This window comes from Prionailurus viverrinus, chromosome E2 (genome assembly GCF_022837055.1).
Source record: "Prionailurus viverrinus isolate Anna chromosome E2, UM_Priviv_1.0, whole genome shotgun sequence".
In the NCBI taxonomy this organism is placed as follows: domain Eukaryota; kingdom Metazoa; phylum Chordata; class Mammalia; order Carnivora; family Felidae; genus Prionailurus; species Prionailurus viverrinus.
In genome coordinates this window covers 9,724,584-9,749,512 of record NC_062575.1, presented here as the reverse complement: position 1 = coordinate 9,749,512, position 24,929 = coordinate 9,724,584, and the positions used below count along the sequence as shown (strand labels likewise).

Here is a 24,929-nt window from a genome sequence, read left to right as displayed (position 1 = left end):
TGATTCTCCCCCAAATGCTCCCTGCTCTCCAGAGACAGCGGTGGGGATCAGTGTTTGCTTTTCCGGGGCTGAGCTGAGCCCTGTTTCCTTTGCTGCTGTTCCTCTACTTCCCCACGTGCCAGTGCCAACGTAAGCTGGAAGCATTGGTATTCACACTTGTGTGTGAGCAGCCGGGCTAACACGCACCAGAGGGAAAATATTCTTTCTCATCAATGCTCAATAATTACAGTCTTCATCGCATCCAAATCTATATCGTGACGCATCGTGGAAGGGTTTCGCGTTCTGCGTGGAAGTGGCGAGAGACATTTGCCGGGGAGGAAGGAAAGGAAAACGTACATACGGTGAGAGAGAGGAAACTTTCTCTGAACACTTGCACAGGGAAAGAGCTACAGTTGAGCCTGGACGCACGGGCTTCCTCTTGCTCCGCGGTTCATGGTTTTCCCAAGTAGCGTCAACTTTCTGAAAAACTGAGCATCTTGAAAAGGCACCTATTAGGAGAGCATATTTCTGCAGCAATAATTATTCATAGCAATCCTTGTTCCACAGGAAGGGGCTCCGCATTGTCCGTCTACACCAGATGTTAACTGGAAGAGGTTAGAGGTGTTGGTGAGGGGTGAGGGGGCTTTTTCGTCCTGCTCTTCTGATTTGCTTGGCCCTACTGAAATTTCAGGCCCAGAACATTGTTACCTGCTCCTCCTGGAGAGGGGGTTGAGGTTGGGAGGGGTGATTAGTTGACATTTCGCGATTAAGACCCGAGTGATTTTTCTTGGAAATTTAACTCTAAAAATTGCCAGTGGTGTTGGATTCTATCTCGTGTTAGGAAACACATCTGGGGGTGGGGTGGGGAAGGAAGATAAAGATGTACTCATTTGAAGGCATTCGCATTCTTCCTCATTTTGTCTTCCCATGAAAATGATTTCATAACAAGTTTTTTTTTTTTTTATGGGAAAAATTCACAGGAATTAATGTGGAACCATTAGGCACGGATTCCTGCCTGGAGCCTGGATATGAATGCCAAAGACCACAGGACTTACTGACGTGTCTCTGGGTATTCAGGCCCACGGAGGGGGCTTAGCAACACATTTCCTGGATTAAACTGGCGTGGAAGTTTAGTCAAATGGCAAGTCCATTTGGTCAAGGGAGGGAAGTCATTTAGAAGGTAAACTCGTTGGAGTTGCTTCGATGAATAGGTAGTTAGTATTAGGCAGAAGGGGCAGGGAAAACTGCGGCCCCCAGGCCAAAGCCTGCCGGCCCTCTGTGTTTGTGAATAAAGTTTTATTGGCACAGAGCCACTCCCATTTGTTTTTGTATCGTTTACAGGCTGCTTGTGTAGTACAGCACCAGGGCCGCGAGAGCCTAAAATACTTACTTCCTGCTCTTGTATAAAGTTCAAGGACCCTTGACTCAGAAGATTAACTAGATGGTGGTCCCTCAACTTTCTGAATGGTTGTTAAATCTCTCGTTTGTATACACCTTTAAACAAAATAGTGTTGTATCTATAATGAGATGCTCAGAAGGCAAAGTGTGGGTTCTGTTGAGAAGAGGAAAGGACCATTGAGATTGCAGGAAATCGGGGCCTCGACGCTGAGTCTGTCTGACACCCTGGCTTTTGCTTTGCTGTGGATGTTGTTTATTTAAAAGTAGCTTTAGCCGCTCAAAGCAAAGGCCCACCTCTCTAGCTTCTGTACAAAAGCCCGGTTTTCTAGCCAGATGAAGGCCTTGTGGAACCTGATTTCTCGCTCGATCACTGGGGATCATTTGAGACCTGATCTGGAGAAAGTTTCTATCAACTCGTATGCGGACCAGGCAGAAAAGTTGTCAACTGACAAAACCACCAAATAGGCCCTGATAAAGAATAAACGCCACCCACCCTCGGCCCAGGTAGATGTGGAATTACTCAATAGAGCTTTGCGCTGAGGGTGATAATGGGCAATCCGCTAAATTAATCGTCTATTAAAAAAAAAATCGCATAGTTAAGGGGATGTGCACTTATAAACCCATTCTTCAGTAGAGAAGTACTTAGGGTGCAGTAAGGAGTTTAAACAAAATTAGTGGAGAAACAGGGAGTTTAAGGGAACAAGAAGAGATCAAGTTTGCCAGACTCCCCCCACATCAGGTGATTTAAGCTAAAAATGGCTTAAAATACCGCAATCACTTGAAATGCCTTACATAAACTGACCAGGAATCTGGGGCATTCATGCTAGAGACAATTTTCTTCTCCTCAAGATAAGGGATGGGGAATTAGTCATAGGGTATTTCCAGATAATGTAGTTAACACCTCGTGTAATATTAGGTGGGCAGGGAGCTGTGCTCTCGGGACCAAAATTGTTCCTGCCAGTTCTAATAAGGAATGTGTGTATTTTTAAAGTCTAGGTAGCCACTGATGAGTCATTTCCACAATATGCCTCCCTTGGGTGTGAGATGGGGCAGAAAGAGCCCCAAACGGCTGTTTGGTGACCTGTTCAGGCATTCATTCATTCATTCATTCATTCATTCACCACGTGGTTGCTATTCCCACACTCACTTGTATGCCAGGCTCAGTGCTAAGTGCCCGAGAGGCACGGGCGAATAAAATCTCATTTTCAAGGGGCTTTTTGCCCATTGGGACACCTGAAAGAGATGTGGGGTTGTACGTGGTGCGGTCCCTATTGGTCAAGGGTCAGGCGGAAAGCAGACCCTATTATGACCTAAAGGTCAAGGGTCCCTCTTGGTGGCAAGGTGATTCGGAAGCACTGGCAAAGCTCATCCACGTGACCCTGTTTATAAAGGCAGCTTTCCTCTCAAATTGGTTTTGTTCACTTATTTTGTACCCCTCATTTTAATTTCCTATGTGGAGCCTATCCCCTGTGCTTATTCTCGGTACGAGAGAGAGAGAATGGCGAGGCGAATATGAACTTGGGGCCCAACCGTCCCTCTTCACATTTGAGTCCTAACCCTGCCACCTGCTATGTGTCCTTGGGCAAGTTGCGTAACCTCTCTGAGCTCCAGCTTCATCACGCGGCTGCGGGACTGAGGTGAGGGATCAGCCACGGCCGTCACCAGTGACTGGGGAGAAGGTGAACGACGGAAGGGTCGCCCCGTACTCCTTGACCCCCGCCCCCTTCTGCTGCTTCATTTTGGCTGATGAAGGGTGGAAAGAAGTTGGTCTCCCTGGCTGTGAACCCCCGAAGGGTTGCTCATTTTCTGCTGTGTCCAGCCTGTCTGATCCAGAGACCGTGTGACCCCGCAGGATCGTAGAGCTGTACATTGGAAGCTGTCAGGGGGCCGAGAGCCGAGGAGGCCTCGGTCGCTGTGAGGTATTTCCCCACGTGCCAGTGGACCGCAGCCCTCCTCCCTGCTGTTATTGCTCTTTAGATCCTTCTGGAACCTGGGTCAGGAAAGAGGCCTGATGAGAATAGCTTCGCAGGCGGGCTGGTGCTTCTGAGCCTTGTCTTTACGGAAGAGCCCCTGTCTTATTTCCGTGGGCCCTCAGATTATGAGAGGCGTTGGTCTCCCAACGAATTAGATTCAGTAAATAATGGCCCGCATGGTCGCCCTGTGGATAAAGCGTGTTTCTCATTCGGCTCTTAAAAATATTGTAAATAGGTACCCTACCCCCTTTTCTCATTGTGGGTCACCCAACCCGCCAAGGACCTTAGGTCAGACCCCACTGATTTGAAGGAGAAGGAGCAAAGTCCTCCTCTCAGAGCGTAGACAAGGCGGGATAAGCTAGAAGATCGCTAAGTCCAGCCCTTGTCAAAAGGGTGGAATTTGAGGGGAAGCTAAATCGATAGGCAGGCAGGATTATGGCTCCCTTAAAACATACCTTGGCCTGAGCTCACTTTCGCACCTGCCGTACGTACGACCTACCGCAGAGACCCCTGTGGACGTGACTCGTGTCGGTTCTTCCCCCAAAGAGTCCACTTATCCACAGCCCCAGGTTCTGCAGGTGCATCGAGGCTGGCCCTCTGCTTGGTTGGGGCGCAGGACTCCCCTTCACTGGTCTCTCAAGAGTAAGAGAAGGCATCACAATGCCAACATGTCAGGGCCTTCTCTGAGGTGGTGTCTCTTCTCCTGGACTGAGACTCGGGACAGAGAGACAGGGCTCCAGAAGGCAGCCCCTGAGCCCACTTTCCTTCACCAGCGAGTGCCTGCAGGCAACAGCCGAGCCCATGGGCCCGGAGCCTCCCAGAAATCTGTACCAGGAACGCAAGCTCAGGGACAAGACGAATCTCCCTGGGACCCCACAGAAGCATCCTTAGCCCCTTGCCTGCCGTGCCAGCATGGCCTCTGGAGTCACAGGGCATGGGATCGAATCCCAGTTTCGCCAGTAAGAACCGAGAGAGTCCCTTAATCCTTCCGTGGGTCCTGGCTTTCTGTAAACTTGGGGAAAGAAGAACAAACCTATTTCCCAGCGTTGTTGCAAGGACGACGCGGGTGGGGTATGTGTGTGTGTTGAGAAAGAGAAAGAGAAAGCAAGCAAGCTTAGGTCAGTGTGGGGCACGTAGGAAGCGTGTGAAAGCAGCTTTCCTGTGAGTCATACCTTGCAGAGAACGACTCCGTCAAAGTCACGCCCACGACAGTTTGGAAAGGAAAAAAGAAAATTGACCTGCGATTTTGTTTAGGCAGCAACTGAGTTCGGACTGATGGATTTTGGTTTTCCTTTGCCTCCCAAAGGGTATTCAATCACTCTGCACTCATATCCTTAGAAATGCTAAGTACCCACTGGGGCAGGCTCTGGAGGGGGTGCCAGGAACCCCTCTCACCGAGGTCAGAGTCTAGAGCACACACATGACCACATCACAGGGTTCAGGAGGGGCAGTGAAGGTGAGGAGAGGTGTCCGTTCTAGGGGGTGACATCTGAACTTGGTGATGACGGAAGGTGTCTCACGCATGAGAACTCTGTGCGGACCTTCTCCGCCATGTGGTCAAGCCTTCCTGGTTCTCTTCCTCCTGGTCCCAGCCTCTGCCGCCCCCTCCGGTTTCCGAGTTCCACGGTGGGCACGGCTCGTCTCTGGGCGCCTCCGCCTTCCGTGGCCAGAGCTCTGCCGGGTCAGGAGTCCCCCTTGGTCCGTGTGCTTCTCATCTTCCAAAATTCTTGCTGATGTTTCTTGATCCTGGAGTTAAATAAGTTGTGCCCTCTTTATCATGCTTTTAATAGAGTTGCTGGAGGGATTTCTGGCAGACGTGCCTGAATACAACGTCCCAACTGGAAGCTCCCCGAAGTCTGTGCTTTTCTCGCCGCACCATCTCCCCGCCGAGCTGAAGGCCGAGGTGGGATCTTGCAGGCAGAGAGGAACACGAGGCCCCGGGATGGCCGATACGTCTACGACCCCCGTGCCGCTCTTAACGTGGAGCGGGTCGCGCACGCCAGCTCCGTGTCCGTGCGTTGCACGCGCGCTCTGACTTAGCCATCAAAATCGTATCGGAATCTCAGATTTACGGCTGAGAAGACGGCCGCACAGTGGCTGAGTGTATTTCCCAAAGTCAGACAGCTGTCGCGTGTTGGAGGTCAGCTAGCGGGGCAGCGGGCTGCGGCCGGGGTTGGCGTGCAGGATCGGCGGGCGGTGCTCTTGGGATCCATGCGTCAGGGGCCATGTGGCCGTGGAGGGGCACAGGGAGAGGACTGAGCTGCGATGGGGGAGCAGCGGACACGTCAGCCAGTCGTAAAGAGATTGAAACGGGGTGACCCTTCAGAGATGTCATCATCTGGGGCCAAGAGGCCAAGCAGTCAGGGATGTGGGCTGCCTCCCGGAGGGGTGTGTCCTTGGGCAGGGCACGTCCCTTTGGCTGACAGCCGCTTCCAAGGAAGGACTCGGCCCCCAGCAGACATCAGCCCAGCAGCTAGGGAAACGATTCTTGCCCCCCTCCTGCCCCACCCCCCCCCGTCTAGAATGGGGTCTCGGCAGCACACCGCAGCACCTGCTACCCTTGGAAGCCATACCTCTGTCACTTGAGTCTGTTCATGGAAGTGGGGTACGGGGATAGAAGACAGGGAGAGGAAAGAGCTAGAAAGGTAGGCTGTCTTCTCTAGACCAAGAACTGGCCGGTGGCAAAGGGGCCCGCACTGAGCGGGGATAATGGTTACATCAGATTAAACGAGTACTGTGTTTGGGGGAAACTCTCCGCTTGGGGGTACACGGGACCCTAGAGCAAATTCGGCCGGTAGGGTTCGTTTGACATCCTGAATTCTCACGTATCTCCCTTCTCGGCTGAGAAGGGAGAGACAATTTCACTCCTTTCCGACGTCATTGGTTTCTGTTCCCTGTTTGAAAACGGTAGTCCTCCCATGCAGGAAAGATTTGGGTAACTCAGGTGGCAGAGCTCCCTTTGTTTAAAATAGCCACTTTTAAGGCTGGGACAGCAACATCATTAAGTTCCAGCACAGACCCTCCTCGTGCAATTTCATCGGTAGGAACCTGTGTGTGCGTTCAGCTGAGGAAATACCAAAACCAAAGCAGTTTCAAGGTTTAGCACCTTTGATGAAGTTACGAAAGTGCAGCGTGAATGAACGCCTTCCCCTTCTCCGTGTCTTCGTCTGTCGGTGGACAAACTGAATGAAAGGCCTTCCGCTTCAGAACGTGTGCCCTAACCATGTACTCGAAGCTCCTGGGTACCAGGGGGCTGTGTCTGCCCACTAGGCTTGTGATGCTGGGCAAAAGGAGTGAATTCTGAGTCTCTATACCCAGCTTCATTAATATCTGAAAAATAATAATTCGCTGTCCTGAGATTTCCAATCCACCAAGCGGTCCCCATCTCCTCTTCTTCCTGACACCCCCCTACCTCCCCTCCTCTCATACCTCCTATTCTTACCCACAACCCCATAGGCTCCCAGATCCGGTATTGCTCCATGGGAGACATGCTGGGGGCACATGTATTTGTTATGATATATGGCTGGCCACATGTTGCAAAAAAGAACCTAAGACAAGAACCATGTGGTTTCCAAGGATGCTGAAGTCAGAGAGAGCACAGTTCCCAGGGAGCCAGGGACATGACGAGGTCTGGAGTCAGGCAGATCTGGGTTTGGATCCTTGCACTGCCTTTCAAGAGCTCTGTGTAACCTTGACCACATTCTAGCTCCTTGAACTCCAGTTTCCTGATCTCTAAGGTGAAGTCATTCTCTACCTTGAAGAATTGTTGCAGTCGTAAATGTTGCCAGTGTTTCCAAGTTTCTAGAAGGATGTTTAGGACCTATAACCAATTCAATACACGTTGGCAACTATGGTCACCTCGGGCTGCGGGCGCCACCTGAGTGGAATCGGCTTTGAGATTATGGGGACCAACATGAACAAAATGTAAATGTCACAGGTCTGTGTTACTCTGGCCCCCGGGTCCCCCAAACCAACTTGGGTCTCTACTTTGCCGCTGTGCCTGCCCCAACGGTTAGAGTGCGGTTATACTTGGGGTCCTGACCTGTTTTGTCCTGCCTCATGACCTTCAAACTGTTATTGGTGATGCGTTCTGTGGTTCCCCCCCCCCCCCACCGGTGGCAGTGTCACACAAGCTTGCCCAGGCTGAGCGCGTGGACCTCTTCCCGACTCCACGTTCAGACGGTCGTGTTGAGAGTATTTACACCACGGGTTTGGGCAGATACTGCGGATCAAAGTCTTCTCTCCCCTGCGTGTTCCAGTGAGCCAGGTGTTAAACTGTCACCGACGCTGCTTTTCACAGACGTGCGAAGCTCCCCACGGGAAAGTAAATTGTAGTTATCTTGCTTGACTCCTCCCCACCTGCCCCCCACCCCGCCGCCGAAGGGATGACCGTGGCAGTAACCCAGGATTTTTTATGGGCTTAGAAAGGCGATTCTACACTTTAGGCAAACCCTACAGTTAGCAATTCAGGTATTTGTTCTCCCCATCACCTGTTCATTACGGTGAAAGCGTGAACACCCAAGGCAAAGGATGGGGTACGTCTCCCCCATGATAGTGGGAGGTGGTTGATGCGTGGACCCTAGAGATACAGTGGTCCTGAGTCTCAGGCCCTAGCATCCCAATTAGCAGGAAGTTACACTTCTCAGCCTCTAGGGAGGGATTAAATGGTACTGAAATCTGGAGCAGTTATGGATCTGCCCTTCTCTGTATTACACTTTAAATCAATTGGCCCTTTCCCCAAATCTGGGAACCAGAAGCAGCATTAGAGAATAGTAAATATTAAAAACAAGGGGGGAAAGTGACTCCCTCCCCTTTTTTTTCCCATTAAAAGGCTATCCTTCGTAGGACTGCCCCCTCCTCTGATCACAGATTCAAGGTGACCAGCACAAGGAGCCACTTTTCATTTTTTCACGAGCAGCTGAACCCCTGGCCTCCATCCCAGTTTTAGCCTCACGGTCCAGAGTCTGTGAACAGCCAACTGGAGACATCTCTCCTAACGCAGGATAAATGACAAAGGTCATGGCGAGGGCCTGACTTCTGTGGCCCAAGATGCCAAGCGGCAAAGAGGTTAGGGGCATGGGCAGCTCAGGTGCGGATCCCGGCCACACCCCTTACTCGTTGTGTGACCTTGGGCAAGTTCCTTAACTTCCCTGACCCTCGGATTCCGTGTGTGTTCAACAGGAGTATTATAAATGAGACAGAACCCGTGAAAGGTGGAATGCCTAGGATGTTGAAAGGTCTTGTTGTTGTTGAAAGATCTACTACAGTGGGGTGCCTGGGGGAGCCCAGGCGGTTGAGCGTCTGACTTCGGCTCAGGTCACGATCTCATGGTTTGTTGAGTTCGATCCCCGCGTCGGGCTCATTGCTCCCAGTGCAAAGCCCACTTTGGATCCTCTGTCCCCCTGTCTCTCTGCCCCTCCCACACTCGTGCTATACCTCTCCCTAAAAAATAAGAACAAAAGAAAGGCCGACTACAATGATAGTGTAAAGTCTTGAACACTAGATGTGCAATGCTCCTATGTCCCTCCGGCACCTTCCCCTTTCTCCCGCTACCGTTGTTAAGAGTGGGGTTCCGGAGCCCCAGGGATTAGGTTCAGCTCCCGACTCTGCTACTTATGCCTTGAGCTTTGCCTCTTTGGGACTCAGAGCCCTACCCGTAATTTGGGTTAGTGGCCTCAGAAAGGATCTGGAGGAGCGGGGGGATGACCCTTACTGGAAGCATTAAAATCACATGCATCCCTTAGCATGGGGGGGGGGGGGGTGAGCAGGTGGCACAAAACCAAAATTCAATAGTCAAGAATTATTTGTTAAGTTATTTTACTTGCTAAGATTCAGTTTACATGTCCGTCAAATGGGGATAATGATACTTCCATAGGGCTCTTGCAAGAATTCAGCAAATATTCTAGGGCTTGTCACCTGGAACGTGCCACAGAAGGGATCAGATCCCATATGGATTCATCCATTAAGGGGCCTGCCTTGTTAAGTCGGTGGACTGGGAATCCGGAGGGCACAGCCAGCAGAGGACAGATTTTCCACCACCCTGACAATTTGAGGGCCGGCCACACCACTGGCTTGTATCATTACTGACCCCTTGTTTGGTAGGTACGAGCGTGTTTGTGTCCCTCCTCTTATCAGGACATCTCCCCTCAGGTGTGGCAGCCAGAAGGGGAGAAAGCAGGGTAAGATTCTCTTTGGTGTAGCCGGTTGTCCCGAGTTCAACATTTCTCTGAACTTTGAGGGCAGGAGAGTCCCAGCCGCAGGTGGCTTGTCACGGGCCCACCTGGTGGCTGCTGGGAGACAGTCCACAGTCGCCCAACTGTTAACCCAAGGCTTGCCAGCCTGCAAGACCTGCTTTGCCTGAGAAGCAATTGGTGAAAGAGGAAGACCATAGGGGAAGGGCCTCAGACTCCTCCTGGGGTATGTCCCAAATCATTTGTGGGCAGAAATGATATCCCGAGGCAGGGGACACCGAGCCAGAAGCCAGGGATTGAAGGACTAAGAAATGGAGATCAGAAAGAAGGAGGTTAAGTGTCCAACTTCGGCTCGGGTCAGGATCTCCTGGCTCTTGAGTTCAAGCCCCGCGTCGGACTCTGTGCTGACAGCTCAGAGCCTGGAACCTGCTTGGGATTCTGTGTCCCTCTCCCCTTCTCTCTGTCTCTCTCTCAAAAGTAAATAAACATTAAAAGAAAAAGAAGAAAGGAGGAGGAAGGTCCCTGAGGCTCTGCGAATGGCCACTTGGCCAGTCACTGAGGCAGGGGACGTGAACACAGCCTGATGGGCCCAGTGTTCCACATTTGCGCGTCATTCCAGGACGCTGTACAGCGACCAGGGTGTGGAGTCAGAAGGAACATTAGTCAGGAACGAGCACACGGGCTTGAACCCAGACACGCTCAGTTTGGATCTTAGCTCGGCTGCTTCCCAGGTGCGTGGCCGCGAGCGGCTTCACCTCCTTAGCCTTTGGCTCCAGGGTAAGCCCTACCTGGTGAAGAGGGTCGGAAGTGCCAATAGGTCATTACCATCATCACCATTGCTGTGTTGTTGCTTGCGTCACACTTGGGCTGGGACTCGCCCTCTCTGAGGCAGCTGTTCAGCCTCCCACTCATCCCAGCCAAGGACACAGGAACTCGGGGTGTGTCTGGAAGGAAGGTGGTTCACGGGCTGGAAGGTACCTGCCGTGGAAAGACTATAACCGGGCTGGGCGATCAGCCAAAGGCCAGGGGCCGGGGCAGGTGACCGGTGAGTCCCCAGAGGGAAGACCGAAAGGTAGACACGTAGGCTTCGTATCTTCTAGCATTTGAAAGGAAAGAGGTGAGGGTGCTGGGTCAGCCCGGAGGAGAATTTCCAAGCAGAGAAAAATTTAAATAAGTTAATATGAAGCGGAGCATGGTTGACAGGGGGCACCTGCCCAAATCATCAAGACTGGGTTGAGATTGTCTTGTAGCTTCTTCTTTTTTTTTTTAATGTTTATTTATTTTTGAGAGAGAGAGAGACAGAGCACGAGCAGGGGAGGGGCAGAGAGAGAGGGAGATACAGAATCCCAAGCAGGCTCCAGGCTCTGAGCTGTCAGCACAGAGCCCGATGCGGGGCTCAAACTCACCAACCGTGAGATCATGACCTGAGCCGAAGTTGGATGCTTAACCGACTGAGCCACTCAGGGTCCCCTCTCATAGCTTCTAAAATTTGGGGTTGACCGTAGCGAGCGGAACTGTGAGCAGGAGGCCTGGCCAGACGGTTGCTCACCTGACCAACTCATGCTCCCTTGTGGCCCTGATGCCAGCGGCCCCTGCCTCCCGCCCGCACCATCCTCACCCCTGCGTCTGATGCTGGTTCCCTGATTGTCCCACTGTGCTGCTCTCCTGTGCTCTCTGCCCAGCTTCCCATCCCAGACTTTTGGGTCCAAATCGCAGACACTCTCAACATGCGAGAAGGCATCAGCCCTTCTCTACCGAGTGGGATGCTTTCAGCCAGGGAGAATAACCCTCTACCTTCAGGAACTCAGAGTCAAAAGCCAAATTAAATAGCCACCACATGAATGGATACAAGTCCACATCCCTGCACACATGGTCACGTTTGCTCTTGAGATCATTGATTCCTGGGGTCTGAGTTGGAGACCCCAAGAACTGCCATCCTGGTGGGAATACAGTGGGAAAACCAGTTTTCATGTTTGAAGCAGAAACCAGACTAGTCGAATCAGAGGGATGGGATTAATTGCCACTAGGAGGTGTAACAGAGATGCGTATGGGCCTTTTATGGAAGGAACACCTGAGCCAAGTGGCTTTCAAGACAGATGTCACCACTTAGCGGGCAGAAGACATTAGGCCACTCAGTGCCACCTCTGTGCCTCAGCTTTCCCGTCTGTGAAATGGGTATCATATCCCACAGGGATGGATGTGAATATTTCCCCAACATTATATTATAAAAGCTTTTAAGTCGAAAACTTGAAAGAATACTGTAGCAGTCACCCATCTACCCAACACCTAGAGTCTATATTTTTACTGCACTTTTTTTTTAATGTTTATTTATGTTTGAGAGAGAGTGGGAGAGGGGCAGAGAGAGAGGGAGACACAGAATCTGAAGCAGGCTCCGGGCTCTGAGCTGTCAGCACAGAGCCTGATGCAGGGCTCAAACCCACCAACTGTGAGATCATGACCCGAGCGGAAGTCAGGTCATCCGCTTAACCGACTGAGCCACCCAGGTGCCTCCTGTGGTCTTTCTTTTTTAACTGCACTTGCTTGCTCACCTGTGGGTCCAACCGTGCGTCCCTTTCTCTGGACACCATGGCACAGGGAGATTTGGAGATTTGAAGGAGTTATGTGTCGAGGGCCTAGGGGCCGGGTGAGAGGTCGGCAGTGGAGTCGGGAATTTTAGAGTGCTTAACAAACAACTGTGGCCGTTGTTCAAATATAAGTGTCCTAGGGATGTGGAGGTGAACTTGGGTCTCTGGTTGCTGCGGCCAGGGAACCAGAGGAGCAGTGGAATCCATGGCCAGCACAGCACCCAAAGATGCTGGATAATGACAGTGAGAAAGATGACCGCCAATTGAATTCTGAAGGCAGTATCCATTGCCCCCTACTATTGAACGTCCCTCAAACAAAGGAAAGGGAAGACAGTCTGGTCTGTATGCTTCCTTCTTAAAACTCTGAACGGAACAGCAGGCCCCTTTGAAGTAGTTATCTATTATGAACTCAGGAAATGGCCAGAGGTTCTCACGAATCCTCCCAAGACCACGTGAAGGCTGGTACTGTGCCCATTCACAGCTGAGGCTCGAGCCTCAGGATTCGGGTGCATTTCTGGCTTCAGCTCCTGGTCTTTCCCTACCCTCCCGTAGTGCCACTGGACCACAGAACACGCGGTCTTTCCTCCTCCTGCTCCCCCTCCCGCCCCGGTCCCTACAGGCCCCAAGAGGCGATGTTGATTCTTGTTAGAACAGAGGCTAGAGGGAGTCTCTCCCAGCCCATGGTGAATTCAGAGGGCTTCCTAAGGGGAGAACTACAGGCAGTGAGGGCTGGCTCTTCACTTGATCCGCAGGAGAGTCAGGTATTGTACAGGATGCCAGAGCCGGCTCAGTTTTCTAAAGACCTACCTTTGCCGCCTTCTTCAAGGGCTCCAGAGAGTTCCCTGTGCCATCAAATTAAGTTTGGACACTTCAATAAAAAAGTCCCGAAGGAAACTGTCAATTAATGCATTTACACTGAAGCATCATACTTGGGAAAAAACATCTTCAAACGCCAATGCTGTTTTCCAGCCATTAAAAAGTTTGCGTGCTGCTTGGTTTCCATAGATACCTCAGGTAATAGGCTCCTTCCCCTCATTGAAGAGTGAGTGTCGCTCCATTTCTTTCTTTCTCTTTTTTCTTTCTTTTTTTTTTAACCTAGCCTTTCATACTTTCTCCCTCCATCCCCATTTATGAAAACAAAAGATAACTAAATTGAAACCTTGGCAATGAGATTTGTCTGAGAAAGACAGCTTGATTTATAAGCTCAAGGGACTTCATTTTTGCTCACCTCCTTATTATTTCATGACTTCGACAAATAGTGTTGCTACCTGCAGGGAAGAAATGGAGTTTTCAATTGATCAAATGACTTCCCCAGTCCATCAAACACATAAACATACTCGGAAGGGAAATGTTAATGTTCTGTTGAAGAGCACCTGAGTTTTGGCAAGGAGTAGAGCAGGGCTGGCAAACTGGGGCATGTAGGGCAAATTCGGCCCACTGCTCGTTTTTGTAAATAAAGTTTTATCGGAACACAGCCACGTTCCCCGGTGTGCATGCTGTCGGTGGCTGCTTTCCTAACAGTGGTAGATTTGACTTGTTGTGACAGAGACTATATGGCTCGCAGAGCCTAAGAGATTCTCTCGGACTCTTTGCAGAACAAGTTTACTTACCCTTGGTATACAGGAAAGCATCAGGGTTTGGAAGGCACTTTAGGGACACGTTAATCTCGCTGTGACTCAGTTTCCGCATCTTTGAAATGGGGACGACAGGATCCTTTCATAGGGTTTTGGGGACGTGAATGATCTAGAACTGTGCTTGGCACCTATTAGGGGAGCAGTAAATACGAATTTTTTTTTACCCCAGATTCTTTTGCTAGAAAAATCCAGAGCCGCCTAGCTTATGATTCTAGAAGTTCTTTAGAAAACTCAAGGAAAGTGGGAAGACACAAAAGCCAAACAGTTCTACATTGTTCCTGGCCCAGGTGCCTGGCCATGTGTCTCCTCCCTGGGAGCAGGCAAGGGAAACTGAGTGGAGCACTGTTCAGGGATGAGACAGCAAACAAAAGAAACCACAACCATCTAGGAAGAAATCTTTAATTTCTATTCAGCTTTAAAGAGTTTGAGAGAGTTTTTTTTTTCCTTTAAACAAACCAGTTCAAGTACATGCCTTCAGATTATAAAAGTACCTGAAATTGCCTAGAATATCAGCATGCATAGCTTGTTAGTATTTACATATATTTACATACGGAAACAAGAGAAAGATCTACAGCTATTTACAGTCTACATAGGAGAAGAGAAAGGCAGCCTAATTGTATTTCCTAAAATACAGTAGATGAGTCGTCAGCACATGCATATTTAGATAATATTTGCATGATAGAATACAGTTTAAAAAAAAAGACATACCTTTGTAACTTTCTATGCTAAGGTGTTGCATAATCAAGGTAATTTTTTTTGTTTGTTTTGTTTCTAGTCTATTTGCATCAAGTGCTTTAAAATGTTCACTAACACCGAGGCAGAATTATGTACCCTGGCAATTAAAGCAACAGCACACGTGATCATTTCCTACTAACTAGCAACAAGCTGCTGGTGAATGAAATATCTATTGTTTCTCATTACCCATCGACCACTGTGACGAGATCTCTCTGTATAAAGGCAGTGCCTAAGCTATCACCATTAATTATGGAAGTAATATAAATGAGATGCTCTCCACAGTATGTTCTAAATGAAATATTAACAAGGCCAGCGTCTTTGAGCCTGAGAAATGATCCGTTGTAGAGAGCTCGCTATAAAAACGCACAAACCTAATGCAAACAGCGGGCCAGACATGGGTGCCTGCCTGTGAGAGCTGAGTTCTCGCAAAGTCCATTCTTTTCATTGGTTTCTGGAAGACAGAGTTAAGAGTTAATGTCTTGCCATGATGTGGTCCCATCACAAGACCCTGTGGGTTTTATTCCACCCCCTCCCCCATGCCTTTCGGTGCTACAGTTGTGGAATATTTACATGACCTCGGTGTAAATGAACTGTCAACCTTAAAATCTAAACAAACAGCTTGTTTGGGGTTTGCCCTGAAATCTGGCTTGCTCGCAAAAACAGTCAGCTCTTGGCTTTCTAAAAGACCCAACGTGGCAGGCCAACTCGGTGGAGTGATTCCATGCAGAGGAAAGGAAGAGGGGGGGAGCTTCTGTTTCACCTGTACTGTTAAGATAGTCTCTGCATCATTATATTGGAACGGAACCCATTAATTCTGCCTGGCAATTATTTCAAAGGTTTATTTCAGTATACGTGGCAAATACAGAGACATACATTTATATACAGTATACAGAGCTACTTAGAACTGAGGATAAAAAAGTAGAGTAAAAATGTAAAATGTTTCAAATGAACACAGGCTAAGTATTTTCTTTTACCTCTTAAAACACCCAGCCATCTTTCAGCACTAGAGTCGAGGCGACCTGGTTGGAAAATTTCAGTTTCCAGCCGTCAGATTTGTCCCGTACGGAAGCATGATGCTATCTTGGGTGGCAAAGTTCTATGGCTCTTCGGCTTCGCCGTTTCGAACTAACCCGTGGAAGCATGGCTACCCCAGTGCGTTTTTCCATCCTAGAGAACTCCCCATTGGAAAAGAAACTGTACTTTGAGCAGTGTGGGTTTTCCGGGCAGCCCTGGCGGGGAATGCCCAGGGAATTCTTCCATGGCTGTGAGACCATCAGTGGTATCCTCTCTTATTTTTAAGGACACCATCTCTCAGGCCCAGTCCTCTTTAGGTTGTTCTGGTGGGCATGAATCGAAGGGGGGAATAAGCAGGATTAGAGTTGCCCACCTGGAATGCACCTGTGCTGTTCCTCTTCCTTCCCCTCATTCGGAGGAACCTGGACGCCTGCCCAAAGCAGGTCTACAGGCCTCGGAAGACAGCAGGTCTCAGAAAGATGAAAACCATTCTAAATATTGCGCCTCCGCTCTTTTGAGACCAGACATAAATCTGTCATGGAGCCCTTGCAACATTTATGGCAGGGATTCCGGAACACGGAAGAGGTATGGAAAGGGTCTCATTTATTTCAAGGGAAACTTCAGAACAGTTCATTGAATCGAAAATACAGGTCCTGAAACCCTACCAAGGTCACTGCGCCCTTACATCCTGCTGCTAGCCTAAGTGAAAATCCTCCCGTGCCTGGCCTGCCCAGAACAAACATGGCGTCGGGCCTATTTGGATGGTTGGGATTGGCTGCCTTTTGCTCCGCAAAACTTAAGGCTAGTGAGGACAAATATATTCTTCTGTCTTTAAACACAAAAACAAAACCTTTCCAGCTTTCCGTCCTGAACCGACCAGTCTCTGAACTCGTTCCTGCAAATGTTTCTCAGAGGAATAGCAGTGATGTGCCCCCTGACTTTCCATCTCATTCTACCCTGGTCTCCAAGTCATTCTCTTAAAACTCCATAATGACTCTGCTAGAACTTCATGTCTTTTGTCAAGGGGAATGCTGTGGTCCTTGTAGTCTGACTTGGATTTGGGGACCTATTTGGGATGCCTGAAAACAGACAAGAAAGGTTCTGTGTCACCTTGTAGACTGTCTCTGAATGGAGGCCTGTGGACATGTGGCTTTTTCTTGAAAGCGGTACCACAATTGCTCCCCCTCAAACATTTCACTCAGGAGACCCTTTGAGTTTGGGGCTCCAGCCTGTGCTGGGACCAGCTGCACTCATGGCAATGGACTGGCCTACCCTATTGCTTGGTCCTCCCCTGGAGCCATTGCCATCAAGCTCCCCGCCCCCCAAGGCTGTGTCCTCAGTGTCCCCTGGGGAATGACACTGCTTTACCTGCTGTGGGGGAGACAAGTCAACCGAGTGGAACCTCTGAGGTTTTCCACACTTGAGAACTTGTTTTAGCAAAGAAGCGGTTTCCCTGTGGCAAGAGGAGAAAGTCCATTGCTTTAGAGCAGGACACGTTCTCCTCTGTAGGGCTAAGAGTCCGAATGTGACCCAAATGGATGCTCTGGAACCTTCTCTCAGACTTTTAAAGCCTCCACAGTTAAAAACAGGTATCTGCACATTCCTGATCTTCTCCACTTTTCTCTATTGGAGAAATTGAGTGTGTTTTGTAATCAATGTTGAGAACAGCCTGTGAGCAAAACTCCTCAAAGTACTGGAAAAAAGTTCTATTTTGACGCCAACAGGAAGCATCCACATGTATCCAAGCCCGTATGGTTTGAAGCCTTTGTGGGAATCAATCGTTAGGAATTAATTAATTGGGCGGCAGGGGGAGAATGGGGCATGGGGACCAGAGTTTCCTCTGAACACTTGATGTCACATCAGGTATTATCTTCCAGAAGGCCACACGCATCTTACATGTATGCGAACTTATAGGATGGAGATTTGCTTAGGTTTCATTGGTCTTGATGTGGTTCAGTTCCTGCACTGAAAAAAAAAAAAGTCTAGGGTCCAAGAGGAGCTTGGAGGTAGCATTTTGAATCAGGTGACCTTTTCGTGAAGGTCATTGGCTATTGGATCTTCTGAGGTGGTGCTGAGCCTTCAGTTTTGTTAATCCAAATGGATATAATTTCAATTTCGTTCACTGACTAAACCAACAACAGAAAAAATCTCCTTTTAACATTTCTCAGGTGAAGGCATGACAACCCACTTAACTGCAGGCCACGTTGGGGCATCACACCGTGGCCAGCCATGGCTTGGCTGTGAGGAGGGCAAGGAGGCCCTCATCAGGAAGCTTCTGCCAAGGGGGGAGACCGGCAACAGGGAGCGGGCGATAGGCGAACATCTGTGTCACCTGTTTGGGAAGGAGGCTTGGCACGGCCACCTGATAAGGCTTCCGGAGTGGTTCCGTCCGCGTGGTTATCTGTGTGGCTTTGGACAAGTTGCTTTTAATCTCTGATGCTAACTGGGCTTCTCTGTAAATGGGGCTACATCATAATTGCCTCTGGCCTGGAGAGCTGCGTGGGGGTTGGAAAATCATGCTTATAAAGCTCCCTGGCGGGGCCTGACGAATTATAAGCTCTCGGTACGTGCTATCCACTGTTACCCCTTGAATAGTCCCTGTTGGCAACCACTCGTTAGAAGAGCATGACAATTTGGAGGACAGGGTCCTTTGGAATTCTCTGTTCTAGCGTCTCCCATAATTTAGGTAGAAGCCGGTGTGTTCGTTGATTAGCACTTACTTCACGACTTGTCAGTTCGATTGCACAAGCATCACGGTGGAGGAAGGGGGTGACTTTTTGGCTGTGGTTGCGCTCCCGGGGAAGGCCCCCGAGCCTCGTTCCTCTGCAACCTGCCTTACTCCGTGTAACGAAATACGCGGCACATTTTGGGGCTTAAAAGATTGTTCTCAGATGGGAAGGAGGGAACTGATAACATTTGGGGGCCAGTTTGCTTTCGTTTGCCTTTCAAATCAGAGATTCAAACCGTTATTGTCTTTGGAGGAACAGATGTGTACCAAGGTATCCGGAGATGAACTCCGAAACACGGCATTGAGCTCTTCCAGCAGAGGGGTTACAGACTCTTCTTTCGGGAGTGTTCTTGGGAGAGGAGACAGGGAAAGACAGGGTGTGGAGGCAGCCCCTGATTCCACCCGAGACACGTGCACTCACTCCCTCTTCTCCACCGAGGCTGTGATAAGTCACTCTGCCGCATTCCGGAGCCACCGGACAGGTGGCTGGTTTTGTATCTGGCGCCTGTTTGCCTAGCAGACCCTGGCGGAGTAACGGGGACAGCTCTGAGGGTTCCAAGAGGCACCTCTGTTGTCTTCCTGCCATCACTGTCCGGGAATTCAGCACAATAGTCACCCCTCATTTCCAAGAGGGCTCTTCTCCCCCTCCGCCCCCCTTGGGTTTCCAAGCTTGGGCTGACTTTCGTGACGGGTTTCTTTACCCAACTACTTTCTGTTGAGTCGATTCACTCAACATTGGCTGTGTGATGTCCTGGCATCAGTATGTCTATAATAAAGCAATCTCCGAACATCTACTCTGCTTGAAATCATTGAATATACAGATGTTCCGTGACTGTGTGTCTACTTTTTTATACGTCTCATAGTTAAATCTACGGCAAGACAGGAATATATTCTTCCTTTTAAGTAAGCATGCATTTTAAAACAGAGAAACTCGAAAATTGAACGTCGTGTAATATGTGTCCTTATTAAAACGCAAGTTATATTAGAGTTGCTAACCAATGCATCACAAATATGAATATGTGGGGGTTGCTTTTTTTCCCTCTACCATATATCGTCTATCAGAAACCTCTGTACCTTTCCTTTGAAAGAGTCCATATTCATTTGTATTCCATGCTGGCAGCTCCAAAATGATGGCCAGTGCTTCTCAAATAAAGGTTGATGAAAAGCAGCCACTTAACATCTTTATCCCCACAAAGGGTTTTGTGAGGATGGCTCATTTCGATCTCAGGGTCTCAACTCTACATAAACAACTGCTTTTTAAAGCCCACCTTTCTGGAGTTGAAGATTGGGCTGCCAAACTGACAAATGATTCCTGAAAGAGAATGACGCACCCTTATTACCAAGATACTCTTAACTGAATCCCCCAAAAAAGAATCCTAGGTGATTTTATATACACTATAAAGATTGAGGGCATACTTCTCCTATGGCAGCTCACAAATGTTTGACTCGATCCGAAATGGCATTCAGGCATCATTAAAGGTTCTGCTGGGCTTACCCGAAATTCTCAGTCTTGCGTCATCCACACCCCAACTCGTGCCGTGTCTACAGGACGGGGCCGCTGCACCCCAGTTCCCAGGGATCGCAACTGCCTGGAACCTGTGAGCTTTGGGTGAGCTGTTCTTAAAACTTCACTTAGGGGAACCCACAGCTCCAGCCGGTGTTGATGTGTCAAGGTATCGCTATTATTTTATCACGCTGGATCAGTAAGCAGTGGTGATAACCACCCGGACGTCTCTTCAGATATTTTATAGCACAGTTGTTAACATTATTTCCTTTATATGGCTCTTTCATCTTTTTTGAATTATGTACTGATGCCCCAAAAAGTGGCATGAAAGCCATCTGATGGTGATTAAAGCGCTCTTGAAACAAGTTGTTTTTTTTTTTTCATCCGTTTAAAAAATGTTTTATCTTGTATCAGCAGTACCGGTTTATTTACTAATGAGATTTCCCTAATGTGGCTCTGTCTCATTCTGATGATAGGCAGACCAAAAAGCTGATGAGCCAAAAATGAGAACTTGTTATTAAACTGTCATCACATCCGATCGTATAAAGATGTCACTCAGGCTGCCATTGGCACAGCCGAAAAGAGAAGAGAATTCCCCGAGAAGCCAGAAGGGGAGTGGGCTTGGGACTGAAAGGTACGGTCACTACTTAAGTGTCCCGACAAGAGAGGCAAGGGAAGTGGGCACCAGCCGAACCGAGCAAGACCCAGGAGGGTGGATGTGCCGAATGGATGTCGTTCATCTTCAGAGCAGAGGTGGTCTTTGCTTTCAGGGATCCCTACTGCCCCATGTTCTTCTCTAGAGCCGGAGTTACTTTATGAATGCCATTAGGACTGTGGATCACCACCCCGAGCCTCGTGGCAAAGGAATCAAAGCCAGCTCTTGGGAAAAGATTGGGCTTTTCTAAAACGTATGGTTCTCGGCATGGCAGCCAAGTGTCGGTTTACACGAAATGAGGTCAACTGCAATTGCTTTCAGATTCCACCGAGGGAAGACGCATGCCCCCAAGCTCCCTCATCAGCCTGATTCTGCATCAATGGACGTGCAGAATTTCTTTGCACAAATGCCATCGCAACAACGCAAGAGCGCAATCCGATACCATTTTAGAAGGTCACAGTGGCAAGGTACTACCTTGGGTTCGGAAGACTTCTGCTTTTCGCTTTCCCGAGCGGCCTGCTTGGATCTTCTCTCCCAGGATGGGTGAATGCTGATATTGTAAGCACACTCGCCGGGGGGCGGGGAGCCTGAGTTTGGGGATGAGCTCACTGGGTTTTCTCACCACTTGGGAACTGATGGCAAACCACCCGACCACTCTTTGGTGGTTTTGGCCGCTGCAAAGTAAGGTGGAAATCGTAGATAGCCTGAAAATGAAGCAAAACACTATCTCCACCTGAACTCTGCTAAGAATTGAGGCCAAGGTGATATTTGGCTTGAGTTACCAGGCTGAGCCTCTCAGTTCTTCAATTTGTCCTTAGAGGCAGTCCGCTTCCCTTTTTCCCCACGTGGCATGAAGAGGAGTCAGATCAGCCGCTCGGAATTCTTTCGATAAATGTGCCAGGTGCTAAGCTAAGGGTTATTAGGAATGATAATTCAGTGAGAGGGAATTTGGATGACACACACTTATTTCCATTACACTTGAGCCACACAAATCAATTCGAAAAGAAATAGCTGAATCCAAGAAAATAACTGGCTATCTGGGGAGTGGACATGGCCAGGGGGTCGGGGAAATGAGACACCCATTCCTGTTTAATTAAATTGGAGTCATGTCAGGTGTTCGGATTCTGGACTCATGGGACTTGTCCAACCCAGTCAAGCATCCAGCTATCACTAGGACTCAAGTCGGACGCTCTCTGCTGCTCTCCACTCCACAGTGCTCCCCACAAAATCCTGTCGCTTGACTGCATTTGACCATTTGCTTTTCAGACCAATCGAAACGTGACCCTAGAACCCGACACTGAACCTCTCTCCCCCCCACCAAAAAAAAAAACAAAAACAAAAACGAGCAAAACACTCAAGTCTACTTTTTAGCACTGTCCTAAAATTACGACACCTGGACAGAAATGCGTTTCCCTCTCAAATATCTTTAGGGTCTTCCCCTAACGGTGACCTTATCCCCATTACCTTTTTCCATCCTCTTCTGCAACCCCCCCCCCCATCAGCTGATAATTAGTTGCTGCAGCAAGGGCTGTGATCCACATAAATAATCATAAGATGCCAGATAAACTGTATTGGTTTTAAATTAGAGCCATGCCTATCGTGTCTCCCTACAAACGCCAGCCTATTATTTTTAATTATGGCTTGCAAAGCAAAGTGATTTCTTGCCCTCTTTACAGCATCCCTGACAGCATCGTGTCAGCCGGGATGATATGGCGCCCCATCGGCACACACATCCCTAGCCTCAGCACCAACTGTTACTCAGAAGGTGAATCGAAAGTAATCACTTGTACTCACTGCAACTTACAGTTTGAAGTGGCCTGGGAGGAAATGTACCCCCTTAGTCACCGTCCCCTTGCAAATACGGGATGAATAGGAAGAAAGGTTTTCATGGGATCTGGATGAATTACTACACGTGTCCTGTGTCTGCTTGAGACACTTATGCGTGGCAAGAGGAACGTGTGTGGGCATGTTTTAAACATTTTCACCCGGCAATCCCTTCACCTAGCAGCAACATGGGCAAAAAAAATAAATAAATAAAGAGAGGCTCTGGCACCAGGCCCTCCCTGGGTTTTCTATCTGATGGGCATCTGATGGTTGGTTTCATCCAGACAGAAGGTTCTGGAAACATCTCGGGGTCAAATCACATCACGCATTCAGAAGTCAACGGGTTGGACGAACTTGTTCCTGCGTGTTCAAAGGCATATGCCATCTTTTCTCTTGGCTCAGAAGAGACCTTTGATGTGATCTATTGCGGCGCGTATTTATTTCTGAAGCCTTTTCCTCCACGAGGTGTAAAGAGTCACACCAGCTTTACGAGCAGCGTTTGTGAACTTGCTTTTTTCCAGGACGGTCACCGCATCCCTTTTACGGTCACGTGCTCAGCTCAGTACCCTCTGCCAGGCTGAGATCGGGGTGCGGCCGAACCCGACGCGGAGGGGCTTGCTCATGCCCAGACAGAATGAAGTCAGCTCATCACCTCTTTTCTTTAAAAAATAATCACAATGACAATAACGAGAATAATAATGATTTGGGCCTTCTTTTTCTTTGATTTCCAGCAACAAGGAGCTGCCACCACCGTCTACTGTGCTGCCGCCCCAGAGCTCGAGGGCCTGGGAGGGATGTACTTCAACAACTGCTGCCGATGCGTGCCGTCCCCCGAAGCTCAGAGCGAAGACACGGCCCGCGCCCTGTGGGTGCTCAGCGAGCGGTTAATCCAGGAAGCTCTCGGCAGCCAGTCCGGCTGAGCGCGAGCGGCCGTGAGCGTGCTCGGCACACACACCCGCCCTGTGCGCGCGCTCACTTCGTGTGTGTGTGTGTGTGTGTGTGTGTGTGTGTGCGCGCGCGCGCGCGCGCATAGCTGCCGACGCTGGGCCCCTGCCCACTTACGATCCCGGGCCTTTCCAGGTCCCCCCAGCACCCCCCCGACCCCCGCCCCCAACCCAGATCCACCAGACAAAGGAAGTAAGAGTAGTCACGACAGAGGGAAAAATGCCAAGCGCCGGTGAGAAGCTGGGAATGACAGGGCCAGGGGGACAATCTCCCTTCTCTGGGGCTGGGTGAGGCCCGGGTCTCTTTGCTTTCCTGGTGGCGGCCTGTTTGAAAGCGAACGCTTAGTTGGCATGCGGGTCCCTTGTCTCACTGCGGAAGCCCAAACAATTCTCTCACACTGTTTAGAGTAGCCAGGTGCCCCCTGTCTCTCCCCACCCTGGCCACCACCACAGCCACGGCCTTACCATCACCACGCTGTAGCCTGGAGCTGGTCTCCTGTTGAGGGCAGAAGAGGCGAGTGTCTGTCCTTCTTTGCTGCCCGGATCCAGGAGATCATTGTTTGACTCGCCCTGACCAAGCCTGAGTGGGCGCGGTGATGACTGGGGACCCTTGTTCCAGCCAGCCAGGAGGGAGGTGACACTTAGAAATGGGTGCCATACACAGAGCGGGTGGGTCACAGAAGGGCTGGCCCGCCCACTCCCTCGCCAAAGCTGCACCCAAAATTCTTTAGAGATTGTAACAAATTCTGCAAATCATGCCCTAGACACCTTGGCAGGTGAGAAAGGAAGCATTGCGTCCGTGAGAATATACAGGATATGTGCGGGAGCAGAGGATAAAAAGTCGTTTCCATTCATTCCTCATTTGCAGTTTCTAGAAGTAACCCGGATCACGGAGGTTCAAGACCTCTGCGTTATCCTGCTGGAGATGTCTGCTTAGACTTCCTGTCACTCCTCCCATCCTATGCTTAATAAAAGAACATGCTTGAATATTATCACCTGAAGTTCGCACTGTTTCTTTAAATGTTTGTTTCAGTTTTGTTTTTTGTTTTGTTTTGTTTTTTTAGAAAAGAAATCTAGAGGAAAAATAAAGCGCTTCTTGTAGACGCCAGGAAAACACCGTTCTTGTTTCTTCTTCTCTGAGTTTGTTTTGTTTTTGTGCTTTGTGGCTGTCTGTGGGCCAAGTTGTCTCCCGCGATTAGCATGCCAGCATCATATTTTCTGTAGGAGAAAGAAGAGAAAAAGAAAAATGACTATTGTTTAATTTCACCTTGAGAGGTTTTGTTATTACTAGCGGGTTATTTCAGTCCTCAATGGCTTGCTCCCCCTGCAATTACCAAGTTCTCGGTGATTAGAGACTCTATCTGTGCATCAGAATGGGGGCGATTGAGGTCTCTTTCTAACTAACCCCCTTTCCCATTCCAGCAGGGATATAGGCAAATCCACAATGGCATGACAGAATGCTTTGGCCAAAATACCAAGCGGTAGGGTACGTGTGTGTATGTCATTGTTCATCCTGACGATGGCAGTTTTGGGTCCGGCAACGTCATGAGTCTCTGGGCCCCTGGCCCTGTGGTACGGGCAAATGCCAGTGCTTTCCAGGGCCCTGAGCCTGGCACATCCTCTCCTCTGGCTACAGTCTCCCTAACAAAATCCTTATGATCACAGCTCCTTTAAAACCATGAACCTGATAATGTCGCTTTTCTGGTCCAAACCCTCTAGAGTTTCTGAGGTTGACTGTTTGCAAAGTGGTGCTCACAGTTCTCCT

The 24,929-nt window shown here is 49.4% G+C and overlaps 1 protein-coding gene across 1 annotated transcript in view; it reads left to right on the top strand.

Annotated features, from left to right (window-relative positions):
• WWOX (WW domain containing oxidoreductase) overlaps positions 1 to 24,156 on the top strand; it is a 980,664-nt gene extending 956,508 nt beyond the window's left edge. Inside the window, exon 9 of the mRNA XM_047835363.1 lies at positions 22,952 to 24,156. Within this exon, the coding sequence (XP_047691319.1) occupies positions 22,952 to 23,140 (189 nt within the window). The 3' untranslated portion in view covers positions 23,141 to 24,156. The remainder of the gene's footprint in view (positions 1 to 22,951) is intronic.
• Positions 24,157 to 24,929: the final 773 nt, after the last annotated feature.